The sequence below is a fragment of the Tursiops truncatus genome, chromosome Y (assembly GCF_011762595.2).
Source record: "Tursiops truncatus isolate mTurTru1 chromosome Y, mTurTru1.mat.Y, whole genome shotgun sequence".
Taxonomy (NCBI): Eukaryota; Metazoa; Chordata; class Mammalia; order Artiodactyla; family Delphinidae; genus Tursiops; species Tursiops truncatus.
This window is the reverse complement of record NC_133428.1, coordinates 6,956,895-6,976,477: the sequence shown is the minus strand read 5'-3', so window position 1 is coordinate 6,976,477 and position 19,583 is coordinate 6,956,895. Positions and strand designations below refer to the sequence as shown.

The 19,583-nt window shown below is 54.1% G+C and overlaps 1 protein-coding gene across 5 annotated transcripts in view; it reads right to left on the bottom strand.

The window, feature by feature from the left end:
* The window catches only part of PPP2R3B (protein phosphatase 2 regulatory subunit B''beta), a 53,521-nt gene extending 44,379 nt beyond the window's left edge, over positions 1–9,142 (bottom strand). For 2 of the 5 annotated variants that reach the window (XR_004524687.2, XM_033850204.2), the window contains exon 1: positions 8,213–9,137. Coding sequence is in view for 4 of the 5 variants with exons in the window: in XM_033850204.2 (XP_033706095.1) it covers positions 8,213–8,545 (333 nt within the window). In the remaining variant the exon portion in view is untranslated. Of the gene's footprint in view, positions 1–8,212 lie in introns of all 5 variants that reach the window. The other 3 variants (XM_033850206.2, XM_073799758.1, XM_033850205.2) reach the window with 3 other exon arrangements.
* Positions 9,143–19,583: the final 10,441 nt, after the last annotated feature.

The window sequence follows — 19,583 nt, the reverse complement described above, 5'->3', positions numbered from 1 at the left end:
TTCAAAGCGGAGACGCGGATGACACATGGGGAACGGCACTTCCCAGCCGCTCTGTGGCAGCTGGAGAAGCCCATGTCACAGCCAGGGAGACGCAGATAGAGGTGGAGGTCCAGGACCTCCACCCAGGGCGCCAACAGAGCCCTGCAGCTGCAGGCCTGAGAGGACCCCTGTCTGCCACAGGCAGCCCCGCAAGTCCAAGGACCAGCAGCTGCCCCCCACCTCCTCATGGAGACGCTGCACCCACGTCCTCCTGGAGACACTGCACCCACCTCCTCGTGAGCCCCCGGACCCTCCCCTCAGCCCCTGTCCTCTGTATCCTGAGGAGCCCCGTTCCGTTGCCCCTGACCCCCGCCCGGGTGCCCAGCTGAGTGCTGGTGCCACCCCCAGAGCTCTGCCATCCTCCCCAGCAAGCGTCCTCCAGGGCCCCCCTGCGTCCCTTCTCCTGGGGCCCCGGGGATCCTCAGGGACCCGTGCACCACGCGTCCTCACTCTCCCTTCCAGCACGGCCTTGCAAAGGTGCTTCCTTCTTCCAGGACCACTGATGGGGCACCTGCAAGAGGCAAGGAGCAGGGAAGGCCCCGCATCACCTCCCCGGGGCTGCAGCGCAGACAGTCGGGAAGCGGGAAGCAGGTGGCTCCAGGGGATGAAGAGGTGCACGGTGGGTGGTCAGGCTGGCAGGACACGCAGCACAGCCCGGGAGCAGTTCCCAGGCCCAAATGCTGTCCCCGACCCCCGCCATGCGAGACAACCACCACTCTGGCCCCGGCAGGTGTGGGGGAGCATCCACGGGGACCCTGCCGCCTTCCCCTGGTGGGGACCCAGAACGGTTGCACCCGGCCCCTGAAACGCGAACTCTGCCCAGAAGACTGATCCACGCCGCTCCCGAAACCTCCTCCTTTCATCCCGGTCTAATTACACACACGTTCGTACCAACAGCCCGTGTGGGGATACGAAGTGTTCTTCAGCACACAAACGTACCCCTGAACACGTTTGCGTGGACAGGCTTCCTGTGGGACTGCGCCTTCCTGGACACCCGAGCCTAACCACGCTGTTAAGAGCAGGCAAACAGGGAGCCATGACAGCGGGGTCTGACCTCTGACCCACCGCAGGGTCTGCTGGCTCTGTGCTGTCAGGACACTGCAGCCCGGGGCAAGGAGGTGACATCGTGAAGGGACCGGCCAGTGGGCCTCCCGAGCAGACCTCGGCCTCGGTGCTGTGCGCATGGCGGGGTGGACGACTGTCTGCGGGGCAGGGGGTGGCGGGGGCAGCCCTGGTCTCCACCCCAGATGCCAGGGCCCCTCCCCCAACTGCAACAACCAGAAACGTGGCGTACGCGGCCGTCGGGTGAGCAGTGGTGCTGTGGCCGCAGACCGACACACTCACTGGCCCCCCAGGCTCTGTGCTGACAGCTGGTCTCGGGGCACCGGCAGCTCAACTTCCACCTAATCCTGAAAAGCACAGACTCCAGAAACGGCACAGGGTCACTCGGACAGAAACGTTCCCACGTGGGAACACCACGGACGTATTTCCGAAAGCACGGACGCCTCCGCCGTGGCCCCCCTGCAGGCCTGCCCGTGGTGTGAGTACAGCGGCTCCGAGCGCCCAGAGCCCCTGCTCCGCAGCTTCCCCGCAGGGAGCCGATGCGACGCGGTCTGGCACCCCCGGTCCTGTCCTAACCACGCGGACCGGAAGTGGTGCACACGCGCACACGTGGGCCCAGCTCCCGCCGCAGTCACACGCGCCGGCCCCTCCAGCCGCGCTTCCCTCGGCGACACCGCTTCCGGGCCAAGGTGAAGACTGTGTAGACGGCAGGGCCCCTGCTGCGGGGTCCGAAGTGCCTCCTCAGAGCACCCCCATCCCCTGCACTGACTGACTGCCTCCACTGCTCCGAGCACGGGTCCTCCCAGGGGTTCCCAGCAGCAGACCCTGGAACGGGGTAGAGACACAAATTCCACCACCACCGCTGCCCCCGAAACTGGAATTCTGGAAAAGGGCTCAGCAACTGTTTTCACGGGCCTCCCTTCCACCTGTCCAGCTGTCCCCAGGACACCCACACATCCATCCAGTCTCAGGACTCTCCCATCCACGGTCCACCTGTCCCAAAGACCGTCTCATCTGTCTCTTCATCCATCCGTCCCCAGGGCCCTCCTGAAGGATGTCATCAGCTCCGCCAAGCAGGTCACCAGGTCACAACACTCACAGAGGCTCCCACAGCACTCTCTGCTGTGGACCTGTTCCCAAACTGCCCTTCAAGGGTCTGAAAGACCCGCTGAGTCTGACCTGAGACCCGCACAGTACTACTGCCTAGAGTGCTGAAAAATGAATGCTCCAAAGAAACAAGTGTAAAGTAAAAACAAAAATAAACAAAGAAACAAGTGTAAATCCTAGGCAATGCTGTCACAAACAGGGGTGAGGGGTGGTACACAGCTCTGCTCTAGACAGTCACTAACCCAGCTCCTGAGGCCCTGGGCTCTGAGGCGCCGCCACGAGGACTCCCCCTGCGGGCACACACCACCGGCGACTCTGCGGGTGAGTCCTCTGGGGTGGGGAGGGCCCTGATTCTGCCCCCCTACAAGCCCCATTCAAAGGTCCCATCCAACATGGGGCAGTGTGATGGATGTGTTCTGCCTTTGCGGGGCCCTGGGGATAATAAAGACCCAGGCTGAAGGTACCTGCTATATGGGGAACCCATGGAGATACCCCTGGCTTCAGCTCCAGCACCCTCCTGAACCAGGACTGAAACAAGACTCAGCCAGGACCACTGAAGCAGGGCCCAAACCAGGGCTGAACCAGAGCCCTGGGCCAGATCTCCTGAACCAGAACTTGAACCAGGGCTCCTAAACCAAAACTGATCCAGGACTCCTGACCAGGACTGGACAAGCAACTGAACCAGGAACTCTGAACCAGGAACCCTGAACCAGGACTGAACCAGGAACCCTGAACCAGCACTGAACCAGGGCCCCTGAACCAGCACTGAACCAGGGCCCCTGAACCAGCACTGAACCAGGGCCCCTGAACCAGCACTGAACCAGGGCCCCTGAACCAAGACTCAGCCAGAGCCTCTGAACCAGGACTGAACCAGGCCTCCTGAACCCGACCAGACAAGGGCCCTGAACCAGGAATGGACCAGGTTGAACCAGGACCCCAGAGCAAGGAATCAAACATGGCTCCTGAACCAGGACTAAGCCAGGACTGAACCGGTGCTGCCCTGGACTGGGTTCGGCCATGTAGTGTCCCCCCCGGGCCACAGTGGCCATCCAGTGGCCGAGCCTCAAGTCAGCCCCTTTCGACCCAGCAGCCTGGACAAGGCCTGGGGAAGCTGGTCCACGGGGGGCCCACAGGCAGCTTTGGGGAAGCTGAGGACTTGGGGGCGAGGCGATACCCACCATCGCTGGGGGTGGGCTGTGGCCAATCTGCATCTCAGGGCCCTCAGGCTCCTCACGCAGCCCTGTCTGTGGCGGCCCAGGCAGCGCCCGGTGGACGCCGGGTACCAGAGTGAGGCGCCGTTGGTGGCGCATGCAGGCTGCGGGCGCGGGGCCCTGTTTGGGAGGCCCGAGGGGACAGGACAAGAGCACTCACACACACCCCACCACAATCCTGAGAAACCTCCTGGTTCCACTCATCAGGAAGAGAACGGAGGGCGTCTAGCTTTGTGCCACTTCAATGTGGCAAACTCTTGACCAGTGATAAAAAGTTCTCAGTATTTCCCCTCCTTCCTGCACAAAGATTCTCGTTGATGCCAACTACGAAAACCAGAAATCGTTCTTCACTAAGAGATCCACAGAATGGAACATGGCCAAGCTCAGCCCCTCTGTGAAGTCACGGTCACTGGGCAAACTCAAGGCTCCCAGGAAACGCTCTCAGGATCCTGACCTTCTGCTCCGAGGACTTCCAGGCCCTTTCTGTCTCCAACACATCTGCAGGAAAATCTAAGGATGCGTCAAAGTAAACACACGTGCCTGCTGTGTGTACACGCATCTGCACATACACACGAGCGTGTCTCCAAGGAACGCACTTCTAACCTAGAACATGGTCACATGTCCTGAGGGAATCAACGGTTAACTGGATACCCCCAAAACTACAAAACAGCTGCAGAGACAGATCTAAATAGATGGATAATAAATTTAACCAAGGAGGTGTGACACCTGTGTGCACACAACATTGCTGAGAGAAACTATGGGGCACGTAAGTAAACGGAGAAACACCCAGAGTTCACGGGCTGGAAAACTCAGCTGTTCGGGGGCATCAGTTACACCCAGCTGATCTACAGATTCAATGCAATCCCGATCAAAATGCCAATAGGCCCTTTCCGTACAAGTTCATAAGCTGATTCTCAATGTTAGGTGGAAATGCGAATGTCAGCATAGCTAGAGCTGTTTTAAGAGAACAGAGTTGGCCGTACACCACCCACTTTCCACATGTTAGTCTACAAAGCGCCCCAGAGTGAGAACACAAACAGATCAGTGGGTTAGGGATGAGAAAATAGACCCAGACGCATACGGCCAATTGATTTCAGACAATGCAACTCAATGGGAAAAGGAGAGATTTCAAAACTGCTGTGTACCTGGATATCTTACACCACACGCAGAAACTTATGAAACGGATCAGAAGTTTAAATGCAAAAGTGAAAACCAGGAAGCTTTTAGAAGGAAAAGAGCAGATAACCCTGAGAGCTTGGGATAGGCACATATTTCGTTGATTGGATGTAATAAATAAGAACCATAAAAGAATAAAATTGAAAGAATCAAAAAAGTAACAGCTTTTGCTTTCAAAACACATGTTAAACAAATGACAAAACAGGCCACAGACTGAAGAGAAATATGTGGAAACGTGTCTCATAAAGGAGCTGCATCCAGATTCCACATAAAGAGCCCTTACGACTCAACGACAGAGAAATACCCCGTTTTCAAAATGGGCAGAAGATTTGGACAGGCGGCGCACAATGGCTGATAAGTCCTGAAAAGATGCTCGCTGTCACCAGAAAACAGGGAAATGCAGGTAAAACCATGACACACAACACGCCCGCCAGGACGGCTGAAGTAGAAGTCTAAGGACAGCCAGTGCCGGGGAGGCGTGGACGAGGACCCGCACGCACGGCTGGGGAAACGGGACGTGACACCTGCCTCAGAACAGTGTAGGGGATTTGGAGGCTTTTCAGTTTTGTTCTGTTTTTTAAGTTAAACACACACACAGCGCACAGCCCAGCAATTCCACTCCAAGGTCATTCATCCGAGAGAGACGCAAACACCTGTCCACACGAGGTTCTCAGCAGCTTCATTCATGAGAAGCACACACAGAAACAGCTCGAGTGGCCCCCAGTGCTGAAGTGACAATCAGGCTGTGGTCCATCCACGCGACGGGATCCTACTCGGCAGGGAGAGGGAAGCGCAGGCTGCGCAGCACCTCAGACAGATCCTGGGAGCGGGAGTGGCTGCCTGGGGCAAGGGGCACGGGGCCCTGGGGGCAGGAAGCGCTCTGCTCCTCGGCGTGTTCACACGTGAGTGAGTGTGACGACCGTCCCGCACACCTATAGGCACCATTCGCTGTATGTAAACTAACCCCCCACAAACTGGACTTTTCAAAAATCAAGGGTTAAGAACAAGCCCCTCCCTTTCCCTGACACCTCTACTTCCACACTCAGGGAGGGGCTCAGCTGCCGCTGGGCTGGGGGGTCAGCCGACACGCGCACCCCTCAGCAAACCCACCGTGGAGGTCTGAGTGTGTCCAGGCACCCGGGACGCAGCAGGCGGCAGAGAGATAAAACAGAGCCCTTCGCTTCCGATGGCGATGGCAAGTGGGGAGAGGAGGCACAGCAGTGAAGGGGGAGGGACAGTGCCCAGGGTCTTTGCAGATGGGATAAAGTCAAAGATCTGAGCTGAGGTCCTCCTGGAGGAGGGTGGCGCTACATCCAATGACAGGGTCCTTCTAAGACACAGAAGGCGAGAGACCCAGACACAGAGGAGAAGCCCCGGGAAGACAGAGGCAGAGACGGGAGGGACGCGGCCACGAGCCCAGGGACGCCTGGAGCCCCCGGAAGCCGGAAGAGGCGGGAGGGACCCTCCCCCGGAGCCCCTGGAGGGAGCGCGGCCCTGGGACCCCTGACCTCAGGCGTCTGGTCCCCAGGGTGGGCGAGGGCGGATTGTTGCCTGTCACTCCCAGGGCTCTGAGGTGTCCTGGGCTCTGCGGGGAGCGCCAGGACCCAGCCTCCTCCCCACCGCTCCCATGGGTGAGGGCCTCACGTGAGTCTTACTTGCTTCCTATTAGTTGTTAAAGAAAAAAAGGTTCAGAGCTTTCCTCACAGCACTTTACGTATGAACGTTTTTCTGAAATTAATTATCCACTTCTTGGGGCAAAAGAGCTCTTATCATTTTGTCCGAATGAGAAACATCCTTTTGGGTTACTCGCTGCTCGAAATCCAAGTGAAGCGCGCCATAAATTCCAAATACACCGAGATGTGCTTAAAGTCACCTTCAAGTACCAGGCAAGGTCCATCATCACTTTTTGAACACTCTTGGGACGACTAAGAGAAAGTCATTCTGTTTTCCCTCAAAACCGGTTTCTCGTGCTGACTTGCTGTATCTGGTCATGAAAACCACAGGCCAGAGGAGGGGTCTTCAGTCTCACCCCACCTCCGTCAGCACTTCCTTTCATTCACCCCCTTTCCATCCTGACCACGCCCCCCCAGGCCACGCCCCACCCCTCCAGGCAGAAGCTCATCTCTCTGCCGGCCCCATGCAGCGCAGGGCAATGCGATAACGTGGGGTTGGGGAAACACCACTCCCGCCATGTCGCTGCCCTCGGGAAGCCCAGCAGCCGGCCACAGAGGCAGAGAGATTACCCAGCCCTGAGCTCTGCTTCTGGCTCAATCCCAATCCGGCTGGCGCGGCCCAGATGCAGCAGCCTGCCGTGCGGCGGCTCTGAGCATAAACATCTGGTCCTCACACTTGGAACATAGCCACCCCCCCACGTCTCCTCCCCCCCCAGGCGCCCTCCCCCAATTCAGGGCACCCCCTAGTCCCACAGCTCACTTCCTCCACGCCCCATCCCTCCAGACGGAGAGGAATGGCCTCTCCCTGCTGTGAACGCCTACAGAACTTAACTTCCACAGGTCTGTGACTTCCTGCTTGCTGCGCAGAAACACATTCTCTTCACATGCATCCAAGTCACCCTCCTTGCACGAGCTGACCTTTTGTAGACATCTCCAGACCTAAGGGGACTCACACCAAGTCATGGGGTCACGAAACACAAGAATTCATCTTCCAGCGGTGTCCGCCAGGCTGTGTCACCGGAGCACACTTAGTGGCAAAGTGGGGAGCTCCCCACAGAAGGCCTGAGGGATCCCAGGGCGGAAGAGTGCCTGAGGGTGGACGGGCAGGGGGCTGTCACTGCTAGAGAGATCTTGCTGAGCCCTGGCCCTCCTCACGTCCCCACCTCCTCAGTTCAATGGAGGCTCAGGCAGGCCTTCTGGAACACTGTGGTTCTGCAGGTCAGTGGGGGCACTGCAGACGGTCAGACTCAGGGATGGGTCCCAGGACACACGTTCCTGCAGATCCAAATAAGCCTCCTTCGGGGTGTTTCTACAGGGTCTCCCAAGCTGCCTCTGGGTCTACCTCCCATCCTCCTTGGAGGCTCACTTTCTGGAAAATATCCTTGCTCTGTGAGAACATGTCAGACACCCTCCAATCACTTGGAACCAGACGAGTTCCTTCCGGACTGACATCCACCTCTCACCCTCCCCTTCGTGGCTGGGAACCAGCAGACTAAGTGATGGAGGAGGTCCCTCCTCCTGATATGCTCAGTGCTGTTGATGGGACGGATGCGGGCTCAACCGAAAACACTCCAATGTTATCATCAAGTCCCAACGGAACAGTCACACTCCTTCAGGCTTAGGCGTATGCTAGGGGTACGATATGCACCAACCATACGTCTTCCCGTAACACCTGGAGACGCTTTATTACTTTTAACCGACACAGTATTAAAAATCAAAAAGCACCTTTTGTAAAAATTAAATATACTGCTGTCCCAGAATGACGCCCAACTTGGGAATGTGTCAAAGACAACATTTTTCTGTGTGCGAGACTTTGCAGAGGGAAGAGACTAGCCATGCAAGCGCTTTCATGCCTGACCCTCCTCCAGCATCTTCAGCCACCCTCAGCTACACGTCAGGCGACCCGAGTTACCTCCGCAGGCGTTAGAAGGAAGAGTAACTTACTACTCTCGTCCCTGCGGATCGACGAGGCCCTCGAACAGGTGGTCCACTCCGGGCACTAGAGGCGGCTCCCAGGGGGAGAGCGGTGGACGCCGGGGACAGGCTGGGCGCCCCTGGGCTATCCAACCCGCGCGGCCTGCAGGCAAGGGCCGGGGCTGCGAACGGGGGCCCGGGCTGCCCTGCGTCTCCCCCGACCCCCACGGGTCCCCCGGGCATCTTGATCCTCTGCAAGCAGTCTTGGAGCATTGCCTGCGTGCTGGACTCGCTGAGCCAGCACAGGAAGAGTTCGTCCACCTTCATCTTCAGGACGGGCTGCAGGACTTTGCCGGGCGGCATCTCCGGGGCTCGGACCCACCTTCCAGGGGGACTCCTTCCTCCCGCACAGGTGCCTGGAGCCGGGACCGAAGTCCGGCCTGAAAGGACCTCCGCGTAGCAGGCGACGGCCGCCAGAGGGGACGAGCCCCACGGGGGTCCCGGACCCGTGGTCCCGGGTGAAGGCGGCCGGCCCGGCGGGCGTCGCTGGCCCGGGGTCCGGTGTGGAGTCAACTGCCCGGCGGCCGTCGCTGGCCCGGGGTCATGGGTCAGGGGTAGGGCGGCGCCCCGCCCAGGGGCTGCGCGGACTCGGGGGCTCGGCGGAGGCGGAAGGCCGGACCGCGGCGGGGCCCGCCCAGCTCAGGGCAGCTTCAAAACGGGCGCGCCGGCTGCGCTCCCAAAGAAGGTCGCCTATGTCGTGCGTCACCGTGACACGTGGCGTCATCACGGCGTCGCCCGTCGGCGCCCACGACTCCAGCCGTGGCTGTGCCGGGGCGTTTCAGTGGGCTGGACAGCGCTCAGGAGCTGGAGTGGGGACGGGGGCGGGGGATGGCGGGCACCCCACCCCATGTCTTTCAGCTTTTAGGCTTTCTTGGGGTGCGGCCCGCACCAGCGACGTGCCCTTTTGTCCGCGGAAGTGCAAGCATGCGCGGTGCCATCTCGCCGGGATGGGCGGGGTTAGTTGGCCGGTCTGTTGGGCATTCGCAGTGCATGCCTGTAGTGGCGGCGCTCGGGAGGCCCGTCGGTGGAGCATGAGCAGTGCGTGCCCGCCGGGAGCTAGTCGGAGGCTGGACATTGTGCGCGGAGAGGGCGCGGTACAGGGGAGGAGTATGCGCAATGCGTGCCCGCCGACCGCGGGAGCGAGCGGGAGGCGGGCGTGGCGGCGGTTGCGGGGAAATGCAGATTTTAGATAAAACGGGGCCCCTTCAGACCGCAATGGTCGCGGTTGCCTTAAATTTGTTAAATGATAGTGACGGGTTGGAGGCGTGCAGCTGCTTTAAAGCTGGCCTTTCAGGCTGAGAATGAATTGCTTTTGTAATTGCAAAAATGATAAGTTTATTTTGATGGAAGTGGAAGTAATTACTTAAATGACTTTGGCCCCATGACAAGCTTATTTCAGTTTATCCTTTTAATAGTGTCGATAAATCATCCACACAGCACACGTGCACCTCTTTTTTTTTAATGCCTTGATTTCTTTTTTCTTTTCTAAGTTTTTTTTTCTCTTAACATTATGAGGTTTCACTTGGGTTTGCTCTCTTTTAGGAGGTAATTTCGAGGTCTTATGAGCTGGGCTCTCCTATTTCTCAGGAGTATAAATATAGCTAGACTCACTAAATAACTCTTAAACTATGGTTTTATTTTGTGCCTACAATGATTTCAAACTTCATTTGTGTTTGTTGACTGAAGAAAAATGCACAGCCTAAGAGTTGAGAATTATGTTTTATTCCGTGGACTTGCTGAGGACTTAAGCCAGGGAGGTAGCCTCTCAGATGGCTCTGAGGGACTTCTTCCAAGAGGTCAGGGAGGAGCCAGAGTACAGAGGCCTTTTTTGCAACAAAAAATAAGATAGTTGGAAGGTTACTGTTAATGAAAGAAAAACAGACATCTCAAGTTAATGAATTTAGCACTTTTCTATGGATGGGAAGATGCTAAAGATAGGAAATCACTCTTTTGATCTGCACCGTAGCTATCTGGGACCAGTATCCTGCTTTTCTCCATCCTGAGTCCCCCCAGGGTGCACAGTCCAGGGTGCCTGCAGTGGCTGAGAGCTTGATGGATGCAATAGCCTTTGTTTGCTGATATGGCTTGAAGATAAAAATCCGAGTATCCTGTGTCAGGACAGGGCCATAATGCAGGAATTCTGTGCGGTTATTTCTATTCATTGGGAAGCTAATGCTTGTGTGCATTAGCTAAGAAGCTAAGGCCGTGACTTCTGGAGAGAAGTAAATATTAATACACGTCTCTGAGTTTATCACATACAGACATCTTGTCCAAGAACAAATGTGCTTTTCACTCGGGGTCTGTAAACGAGCTGCCATTCATCCACGTGGTTTTGGGTGGGGGTGGGGGGAATGGTCTTTTTGAGTCCCTGCACAAGACGGCTTTATACGCCAGGGCTCGGCGGGGCCTAAAGAAAGGTCTGTGCGTCTGCCAACGGGACAGCAACAAACTCCGGGAAGGAAACAGAACCTCCTTCAGTCCGTGCGGTGGATCCTGCCGCAGAGGACAGAGAGGTGCTGTGTGGCCTGAGGACGGCGGGGCAGAGGCCGGAGGGGCCTGGGATGTGCACCGCCCACCCCTGAACAGAGGCAGGACTCTGCTGATGGCAGGAATGGAAGCACTGCTGGCTGCATCCGCCTTCCAGGGGTGGCGGAGGTCTCAGGGCGGTGGGGCGGGGTGTGGGGGTGTGTGTGGACAGCGTGCAAGTGGAGAGGAAGATCCCAGAGGGCCCCCTGTGGGAGGGCATGCACTGCGCATGCTCCCCATGTGGGAGGGCGGAGCTTATCCAGGGGAGTGGGAGGGAGGGCAGTCCTTCCTTCGTCCACGGGAGCCCAGGGCCCTTCTGTGGCCATCAACTCAAAGCCGGTGGGACACACCAGCTTCAGCCCCAGGTGGAGCTGCTCGGAAAGGCAGGCGCTCAGAACACCCTGTGGCTCTGAGTCACACCTGCCTATCACCAAAGCCCAGGTCGGGTGGTTGATTGCACACTCAGGCGTGAGGCATGAAGACGCCCTGGACAGAGTGTCCTATGTGGTCAGTCTCACTGGTCCTGGGCTGACCCTGAGCTCCAAATATACGTGTTCTGTGCAGCTAGAGGTCGGAGTGATCAAGTTGATATCTGCCACGGCTGTTCCACCTGAGTTTCTTCTTTCTTCCCTCCTTCCTTTCTTCCTTTCTTTCTCTCCTTCCATCTTCCTCTCTTCCTTCCTCCCTCCCTCCCTCCCTCCCTCTCTCTCTTTCTTTCTTTATTTTTTTTTTTTTTTTTGGTCTTTGTCTTTCTCGTGAGAAAGGACTCCTGAACAGCCACGAGGGTACGTGTGTTTGATTTCACGTGACTTCCTCTCAAAGTACTTAATGGGGAGTTCCATCAAGTACAGTGGAGGCTCTTTTCTGACTGGCGTGTCTTTTCCATCTCTGTCTTTTCCCTTCCTTGTCTTTATTTGCTTTGCTTTATTCCCGACTGATTTCCTTTTCAGCCTTGGTTTCTTGCTGGATAAGACTTCCTTTCAGACCATGTGAAAGTGGAGGAAGTGGCTGGTGCATCCCATCACTGTGGGGCAGCCCCAGCAGACACATCCCGTTACGGGAATACTGCACATTCCCTGATTGTCGAGGAACCATTTCCTTCCTGTGAACCTCGCTCACCCCTGCACCCTCTAACTTGTGGGACTCAGACAAACCCCGGACCCAGTGCCCCCGAGTTTCCCTCCATTGAAAGCAAAGTGGTTTCGGGGAAAGGTTTCCAGACACGGAACCAGGGATCAAATGGCCTTTGAACATTTTTTCAGCATTCCTTATGTGCTAAGGTTTTCCTGCAGCCAGGACAAAAAGGAGGGGGAAATCCATTGAACGTTTCCTATATAAGTAGTAGCGTTTTAGGTAAAATGCGATATGGACCTAATAATTAAAAAAAACATTTTTTTTGTTAGCACTCATTTTGATAAGCTTTCAAAGAATAAGAATGTTAAACAAAAGAGGGAAAATGAAACGAATTCATAGCAGTTCTAAGCAAACTAAAGAGAACTGAAAAATCTCAAATGCTAAAAAAAAAAAATTTTAAAGATTGGAGGGGGGAGGGATAAATTGGGAGATTGGGATTGACATACACACAGTACTATACATCAAATAGATAACTAATAAGAACCTACTGTAGAGCACAGGGAACTCTACTCAATACTCTGTCATGACCTATATGGGAAAAGAATATGAAAAAAAAAGTGTATATATAAAACTGATTCACTTTGCTGTACACCTGAAACTAACACAACATTGTAAATCAACTATACTCCAATAAAAACTAAAAAGAAAAAAATGGGGAGTATGCATATAATATGCCCTTTTATCCACAAGAAAGAGTTTTACAGAAGTTGTGTATGTGCATATGGTTTTGTACTATTTATAACGAAACTTTCCAGACATCCACTGATGGTCTTGATTCAACATCCCAGTTCTAAATGCTGGCTCAGGACCCCATCCTCTAAATGACCTTTGACTCTGCCCCATTTTTTGTTGTATTTGTCCGGCTGTCAGCTGTAATGGTTGTGATCCGCTGTAACTTCATGACATCAGCTCGCCCGCCTCTATCAATCCCTTGTCTTTTAATTTACTAACAATTTATTTGTTATGCTGGGACGCAGCATAATTAAACGGGTTAGTATTGGGTCATCTGAGTGTGTGCGATACGCCTGAGGACATAGATAAATAAAACAACTCATGATCTCAGAGATCCGGAAGCGGAATGGGGTGGGAGAGGGGAATTATTTAATTAGATAATTCAACATTCAATTATACAGTATGATGCAGAAGGATGATAGAAAAGTGAACGTGGGGAGACAGGCAGGCTTGCAGGGGGTCGAGGGGAGTGCTATTTAAGCAGAGTTGTTAAGGATAATTAATAGTGGAAAGCAGGCTGTGTGGAAAGAACACACAAGAATTGAAGCTAGAACCATTGTTTGAGGGTCTGTCATGAGGGGCTTCTGTGCCAGGCAGAGACTTTGGACGTTCTCATGCACAAATACCTTAAATTAGGAGGCTGGAAAAATAGTGATCATGTTAAGTTATGGTGGGGTAGTTGGTAAAACCATGAGGGAACATAGTGATCATGTTAAGTTATGGTGGGGTAGTTGGTAAAACCATGACTTGCATTAACCTGGGAGGCAAAACATGTGCCTTGTACACCGGCAGCTCTGGGAAACCATCTGAAAACAAGACTGCAGGCTGGTTGTGACCAACTATATTCCATCAATTTCTACATGAAAGAAAAGAAAAGAATGGGCCAATTTGCCACCAGAATTTTACAGAGAATAAGGGCAAGCCCCCAAATTGCCGGGTTAGAAATTGAACCCATTTTCTTTCATCCAATCAGAAGTGTGTCCACTATAACACAACCTTGGAGAAAAGACCTAATGCAGGTTTGATTCCCTTTATGAAGACTTGAAAGAACTAGAGCGAGCAAATTGGGGGTGGGGGACTCTGAGAAAGAGCCCAGAATCCTTGTCACTGAGTTTAGAGAGAAGGGCCAGCCCATGTCAGCCAACTCCCAGCCATGGATACAGATGCACAAGGGAGAAGAAATGATGTTATTGTAACCACGGAGTTTGGGGATGGTCATTACACACGACTAACTGCCTGATACACAAAAGGCAGACCGTTGAAACGCAAAAGGCAGGGATTGAAATGATCCAGTATGTCTGAGGCCTTTAACTCTGACAGTGAGGAGGAAGATCAGTTACAGGCATGGGAATCTAGACAACGATTCCAAGGCTGTAAGGGATTTTAGTGGGTGCATTAGTTGCCTAGGTCGGCTGTAACAAAAGGCACAAACTCAGTGGCTAAAAACAACCCAAATGTCCTCTCTCATGGTTGTGGAGGTCAGAAGTCCAAAATCAGTTTCACTGGCCGCAGTCAAGGGCTGGTTCCTTCTGGGGTCTCCAGGGGAGAATCTGCGCCGTGTCTTTTCCAGCTTCTGGAGACAGCTGGCTTCCTGGGCCCGTGGCCCCTAGCTCCAGCCTCAAATCTCATCACTCCAATCTCTGTTGCTGTAGTCGCACAGCCTTCACCTCTTCTGCCTTCAAATTTCCTGCTGCCTCCTCCAAAACGGACACTTGTGGTGGCATTGGGGCCACCCAGATAATCCAGAATCACCTCCCATCTCAACACCGTTGATTTTATGACATCTGCGAAGTCACTTTTACCACTGGTGTTAATTTCCTGGGGCTGCCATAAGGAAGTAGCACAGCTGGAGGCTTAAACAACAGACATGTATTTCCCAGTCCTAGAGGCTGGAATCTGAGATCCAGGTGTGGGCAGGGCTGGTCCCTACTGAGGCCTCTCTCCTGGGCGTGTAGATGGCCATCTCCTCCCTGTGTCTTCACGGGGTCATCCCTGTGTGTGTGTCTGGGTCCTGATCTCCTCTTCTTATAAGGACAGAAGTCCTATGGGATCAGGACCCACCCTAGAGACTTCATTTTACCTTAATCACGTCTTTAAAGACAGCATCTCCAAATACAGCCCCATTCTGAGGTCCTGGGGGTCAAGACTTCAACATAGGAATTTCGATGACACGGTTCAGCCCGTAACAGGTGAAAGGGTGGGCTGGGGAGGGGCCTTGGGAACATGAGACATCGTGAACGGTAGCCATGACTATTGCCTGGGAACCTCACCTGTCCAAAAAGCAGCAAAGAACTCAGAAGCAGAGAAAAGACTGCTTCTTCTCGCTTCCTCTTTATAATTTCTGTCTCTTTATTGAAATTCTCTTGGTCTCCTTTAGCTCTTTGAGCTTATTTTAAGCATCCATTTAAAGTCTGTTGGGGATTTCCCTGGCGGTCCAGTGGTTAGGACTCCGTGCTTCCACTGCAGGGGGTTCGGGTTCAATCCCTGGTCGGGGACCTAAGATCCAACAAGCCATGTGCCATGGCCAACAACAAGCAGGCAAACAAAACAACAACAAAGTAAAGTCTGTTGAGTGAGTGCAATGTCTGGGCACATACTGTGTGATTCCTTTTACGTGAGATGTCCAGAACGGGCAAATCCATGGAGACAGAAGGCAGATCAGTGGTTGCCAGGGGCTGGTGGAGGGGGACGGAGAGTGACAGCTCATGGGGACGGGGTCTCCTTTTGGCATGATAGAATGTTCTGGAACCAGACAGAAGTGGTGGTTGCACAATATTGTGAATGGGCTTAATGTCACTGAGTTGTCCAGTTTAAATGCTCATTTTTATATCATGTGAATTTCACCTTAATTTTAAAAAGAGAAAAGAAAAGAAGGCACACAGGTAGAGAAAAACCGAGAAACAGCCCAGAGAGGAATCCCAGGTCAGGAGCCGGAAGGCTAGACGTGGTGGAGTGCTTCCTCTGCCGTCCCCTGAATATTTGAGGCTTCCGAGCAGACTCAGCACTAAGGCGAGAGCTGCTTCTCGTTTTGCCTTAAAACCGCTTGGTGATGTAGGTCTGATTAGCCATCCATGTGTAACTGACGGAGGCATTTGAAGCAAGTTGACCAGTGGCTGGAGAAATTTGGAGAACGAAAACCCGGCAAAGTCATCCCAAGCTTCGTGTGGCCTCTGAAAAGGGAAACACTGTTATGATGGAGATGACTATTCCCTCATCACCCCGGTGTAAGTGATTCAAAGGGGGCCCCCAAAAGTTATGCCCTCATCTTGACCCCAGAACCTATGAATGGGACCTCATTAGGAAACAGGGTCTTTGCAGGTGTGATGAAGTGAAGGGTCTGAGATGAGGTCCTCCTGGAGGAGGCTGGCCCTACATCCAGTGACAGGGTCCTTCTAAGGCACAGAAGAGAAGAGACACAGACACAGAGGAGAAGCCCCTGGAAGACAGAAGCAGAGACGGGAGGGAGGCAGCCACAAGCTCAGGGACGCCTGGAGCCCCCAGAAGCTGGAAGGGGCAGGAAGGACCCTCCCCTGGAGCCTCTGGAGGAAGCGCAGCCCTGTCCACACCCTGACCTCAGATGTCTGGTCTCCAGGACTGGGGGAGGATGAATTCCCGTGGTTTTAAGGCCCCCAGTTTTGGGTGATGTGTTACGGCAGCCCTGGGACATTCACACTCTGGGTCCTTGTGAAAATGGGGTGGTCCTGGAGGGAAAGTCCAGAAATCTGAGCTTTAATCCAGCCCCTTTGTCCGAGATGCTCTGTGAAACTCTAATAAGTACACTGTGTCAATTTTGCGTGTCTCAAGTCAGAGGAGAGGAAAAAGAAGAAGCAGAAGAAGCCAAGAATGGCCGGCACCGCGTCTCACAAGAGAGCACAGAGGTGGCTTCTCCCTCCCCTATAACTTCTCAGGCCTGTGTCCTGATCCATCGCAAGGAGACCCTGACAAACACCTCTTTGTCCTGGGCCCTCTCACTGCCACTTGTTTGGCAACATAAAAGGTCCGTTGAAAGAGGCTCCTTTTCCACTTTCACGTCTAATTGAATTCTCTCCCTGACCCCCCAGTTCCCCACGGCGCCATTTCAAGGTTTTGATGATAAGGGAAAGAATCTCGTATTTGGATAATAAAATTTTCTGACTTGCCTTCCGCCACCTTCAACTCAATTTCCCGTCCCTGGAGACGATGTGTATGATAGAATAGAATCAAATTCCTTATTCATGGGGAAAAAGCTCCAATTTAATCTGAATATGCAGCACTCTGCACGGGTCAGGGTGATGGATGGCATATGGAAATGCTTCTGGGGCAGGTAATCAAATGGGAGAATGCACGGCGGGAGTGCTGGAAATAATGAAGTCGATTGAATATCCCCGCAAAGTGCAAAAATGCACATTACACTGCGAGACCCCGCGTCCTCCTATTACTGTACCAATAACAGCTCTGTCACAGGGGAAAAAATGGTAGGTCACAAATTAGGACTTAATGCACGAGAGCACATGGAAATGCATCTGCTGGGCTGGGCAAGGCGGCAGCCGCCTGCCACCGCGTTCGTGGGGAAGGACAGGTGTCCTCGCGGGAAATGAACAGAAGCTGTGGGTCTCGCCAGACCTTGACGCGTTTCCGAAGGATTCAAAGGAGAAGATGAATCTGCGGGGGCTGCAGAGAATTGGAAGCACCTCGTTAGAGACGAGCATGGGAATTCACAGGATGGACAGCCTGGAAGGTCGAGCCCTGGCCCATCCCAACACCAGAGGCAGGACTGGGGTTCTCGGGCATAGAGGTGCTTCGGGGTGAGAAATCAGGCTGAAAATGAAGAGATTTGGAGCCTGGAAGGAGCAGCCCAGGTCCTAGGCTGCTGGGCCCTGTGCTTTAATGTTCTGGAAAAGCACGTACGGGAATGTTCCTTGCTGCCCCAGGCGCCCCTGTCACTCAGCCTGCTTTGGTGGGGAGTGTGGTCATAGTCACCGTGGTCCAATGAGACGTGCCCATGAGGAGCACATGGGGAATGTGTTTTCTGTCTTCTATTTATGCTGCAAACGCTAGGTGTTTACTTTGTTTCTTCCTTGGTCACCAAGGCAGGGACGTTGTAGAGGGAGACTCGGGGGCCTTAGGGTGGGGACATGTCTTCCTGGAAAGTATTTAGGGGAGGAAGACTCTGCCTTCCCGTCAAAGTCCCCGTGAGACACGTGCGATTTCCACAGGGCCCCAGATACAAGAAGGGGCTCAGCACCGTCCTTGTGTGGACTGGACGGTGAAGCCGATCGTTAGATGCCTAGACACGGGGCTGGACCAGCAGGGCATAGGGGACTGACATGTCAGAGTGACATCCATGACCCCAAAACCATCCCCTGGGAGACCTCTGAGACCCCACCATCCCTGATCTGTCACAGACACGACCTCACAGTGCCCTGGACATAGACGTCATCCTACGTGACCCCTGTGACCTCACCATCCTCTGGGTGACCTTGACGTCGCCATCCCCCAGGTAATCTCTGTGACTGAGCCATCCCCTGGTCTGCTCTCAGGCATGACCTGGATGTGGGCCCTGTCCTTGGATGACCCCAGTGACCCCAGCTACACCCACTTTTTTTCTCTCAGGTCACCACTTCGCCAGCCCCTCCTCACCTGGGCACAGGTGGGAATCCAGGTGGCCCCGCCCTGCCCATCACACTGATCTCCTGGGCTTGACTCATGGGCAGTAGAGCAGGGAGTGGGGCTGTGCAGAGGGCCCTGCTGTAGGGGGCTCTGTCCAGCCCCTGGCCGCCCCCCCAGCCCCGCTGCTGGGGGAACCAGGTGGTCTCCGATGGTCACGTGGCAGAGCCGCTCTGTCGCTCTGGTGGTTCCCAGAGCTACCGGAACCCCTTCCTTTGGTCTATGATCCAGAATGTCACATGCCTGCACACAACTGTTCCATTTTATAAAATTTAGTTTTTAATTTATTCAGGTGAAATAACATAAAATTAACCATTGGAAAGTGGGCAAGTCGGTGGCGTTTAGCACACTCACCGTGTTGCACAACCACCACCTCTATCTTCTTCTCATCCCCCCAAGGAGACCCCGTCCCCATCAGCTGTCACTGCCCATCCCCTTCCCCCAGCCACTGACAACCATGAACCCACTTTCTGTCTGTGGATTTGCCTGTTCTGGACGTTTCCTATCAATGGAATCACACTGTGTGTCCTTCTGTGTCTGACTTCTCTCACTGAGCATCCTGTGTTCAAGGTCCAACTGCATTATAGCCTGTGTCAGAGCTTCACTCCTTTTCATGGCTGAGTCATATTCCGCTGTGTGGATGGACCCCATTCTGTGTATCCATCTGTCCATCCATCCATCCATCAATCCATCCACCCATCCATCATCCATCCATCCATGGACACTTGGGTGGTTTCTGCTTCGTACCTGCTATCTGTCGTAATGCTGGAAAGCCTTCATGTTGTAAGGGAAAATGTTTACCATTCACTGTGTCACTGAGGTTTACTCGGGGACCAGAGCATTGACTCAACCACTCTGACCCTCAGTTGCCTCCTTGGCAGTGTTGCCTCCATCACAGCCCTCATCTGGCAGATTCTGACACACATTAGATGAGCTGACATGGGAAAGGCACTCAGAACCATTCTGGAACCTCACAACGAGGGCTGGGGATGCGGTGTGGGCCCCTCGCTGGGGTCACGTGAGCCCTGCTCACTTTCAAACACCCACACAGACCCTGCCCTGCCCCCACCGGGCACAGACCATGGTTATGGGCTGAACAGTGGCCCCGAAAAGATATGTGCATGCCCTGACCCCCAAAATATGGGAATGAGGCCTTATTTAGAAACAGGGTCTCTGCAGATGTGATGAAGTGAAGGGTCTGAGATGAGGTCCTCCTGGAGGAGGGTAGCCCTACATCCAATGACAGGGTCCTTCTAAGAAACAGAAGAGGAGAGACACAGACACAGAGGAGAAGCCCCGGGAA